The 1973-nt window shown below is 41.2% G+C and overlaps 1 protein-coding gene across 1 annotated transcript; it reads right to left on the bottom strand.

Moving 5' to 3' along the window:
- Positions 1 to 384: 384 nt before the first annotated feature.
- Positions 385 to 1317, bottom strand: LOC148592342 (olfactory receptor 6T1-like). The gene has a single exon (XM_088535175.1). The coding sequence runs from the start codon at positions 1315 to 1317 to the stop codon at positions 385 to 387; it is 933 nt and encodes a 310-aa protein (XP_088391301.1).
- Between the last annotated feature and the right edge of the window lie 656 nt (positions 1318 to 1973).

Below are 1973 nucleotides of genomic sequence, written 5' to 3'. Positions count from 1 at the left end.
TGTCTCTTTCTGAGAACAAAGCGGTTCAATAAAGTTCTACCACAGAAATAAGCAGGGAAAACAGGTTTTGTGACAACAAGATTTATCCAAAGCTGAGGAAGGTGATCTGTCTTGAGAATTTGGTGTGCTAAAAGCAAGAGGAACTTTTAGTTTTTACACATAGAAAACACCATCACTGAGGTATTCACTAGGATTTGTAAAGTGCTCTTAGATCATTTGAAAGGCTCCCCTATCTAAGAATTTGCCTTTATCTTGGTGTTTATAGGAGAGAAACTGGTACAATTTCATGAAGCTTCACTACTAAGAAAGGTGTGATTTCAACAAATAAACTATAATCATCTGTTCCCTCTCCCTCCTTTTCCTCTCCACTTACAAAATTTCTCCTCAGAAAGAAAAGCATTTCCTGGAAATTGTCACACTTCTCTTCAAACCTACCTTAAGAGCATCTTTCATCTGCTGGTTCCTCAGGCTGAAAATGAAGGGACTCATCAGAGGAGTTACCAATGTGTTGATTAGGGCCACTGCTTTGTTGTAGGAAACATGTTGAATCGAAGGCCGCACATAGAGGAAGATGCAGCTACCATAGCCCAAAATGACAAGGGTGAAGTGAGAGGAGCATGTAGAGAATGCCTTGTTCCGTGATGAAGTAGAGGGCAACCTAAGTATGGTGTTAATGATGTATAGGTAGGATATTGCTGTCATGATCAGCGAGCCAAAGAGGATGATGAAAGAGGTCATAAAAGATACCAGCTCCACAGTCTGTGTTTCTGCACAGGACAACTTGATCAAGAGCATACAATCACAGAAGAAGTGGTCTATACGATTGGCATTGCAGAAGGGCAGCCTGATAAGTAGGACAGTGGGGACAATGGTGAACAGGAAGCCCGCACACCATGACCCCAAGAGGAGCTGAAGGCAAAGGCGACTGTTCATGAGCATGGGGTACTGAAGAGGGTAGCATATGGCTGCGTAACGGTCATAGGACATGACAGCTAGAAGGGCAAACTCGATGCTGCCCAAGAGGTAGTAGAAGTAGCTCTGGGTCATGCAAGCTTGGTAGGAGATGGCTTTGCTGCTCATCAACAAGCTTCCTACTGCTTTGGGTATGATGGCTGTAGTGATGAAGATCTCCAAAGAGGAGAGGTTACAGAGGAAAAAGTACATGGGTCTGTGGAGGTCTCGGTCTGAAAAGATGAGAACAATGATCAGCAGGTTTCCAACTAAGATGGCCATGTAGGAAGCCAGGAAAGTGATTGCTATCAGGTACGCCTGATGGTGCAGGGAGGGAAAGCCCAAGAGAAGAAACGTCGTGACCATTGTATGGTTTGACATATGTGCAAAGGAGCTGCAGAGAGTAAGATAAGGTGGTTAGTGGAGGAAATGATTCTTCAGGGCATTGGAAGAAGCGGAGACAGGTAGAGAAATGTAGAAGTATAATAAAAGAGATACATAGGGAGGTACACAAAAAATCTAGAAGGAAAAGAGAAGACAGGAAAGGCATGGAGAAACAACACAGAGCAAGGAGACACCATGCTGAACAGTAATAACAAACTAAGGTTAGAATAGGAGTTCACTATTAATAACATGGAAGCTTGTGCATCTCTTCAAAATGATGTTAAACTTTTGATTACATAAGGAGTGGAGAGAAGGCAGAAGGAGGATGGTGACCATGGAGGAGGTGTATGGGACATAAAGTGAATGAGAGAGTTAGATAAGAATAAAGTTTTATTCCCTGATAATGGTTTTTTTTCAGGTTAAAACAAAGTACAAACATCCTAAGATAAAAAAACAGTTATTCTTGCATCCAAGAACAAGCTTTTCCATGTAGGACAAAAATCTTTATAAACAGATTTTTTTTCTTCAGTTACAGCAATCCTTCTTGCTGAGAAATAGTTTTGATAAATCATTCTAGCCATTGGAAGGCAAAATAGAAAAGAATGAAAGAAGTAATACAAAAGATAGAGAAGAAAACA

This window comes from Tinamus guttatus, unplaced genomic scaffold (genome assembly GCF_059628265.1).
Source record: "Tinamus guttatus ecotype Peru unplaced genomic scaffold, ASM5962826v1 Tinamus_guttatus_pri_ptg000618c, whole genome shotgun sequence".
NCBI lineage: Eukaryota > Metazoa > Chordata > Aves > Tinamiformes > Tinamidae > Tinamus > Tinamus guttatus.
This window is presented reverse-complemented; position numbering and strand designations above follow the sequence as displayed.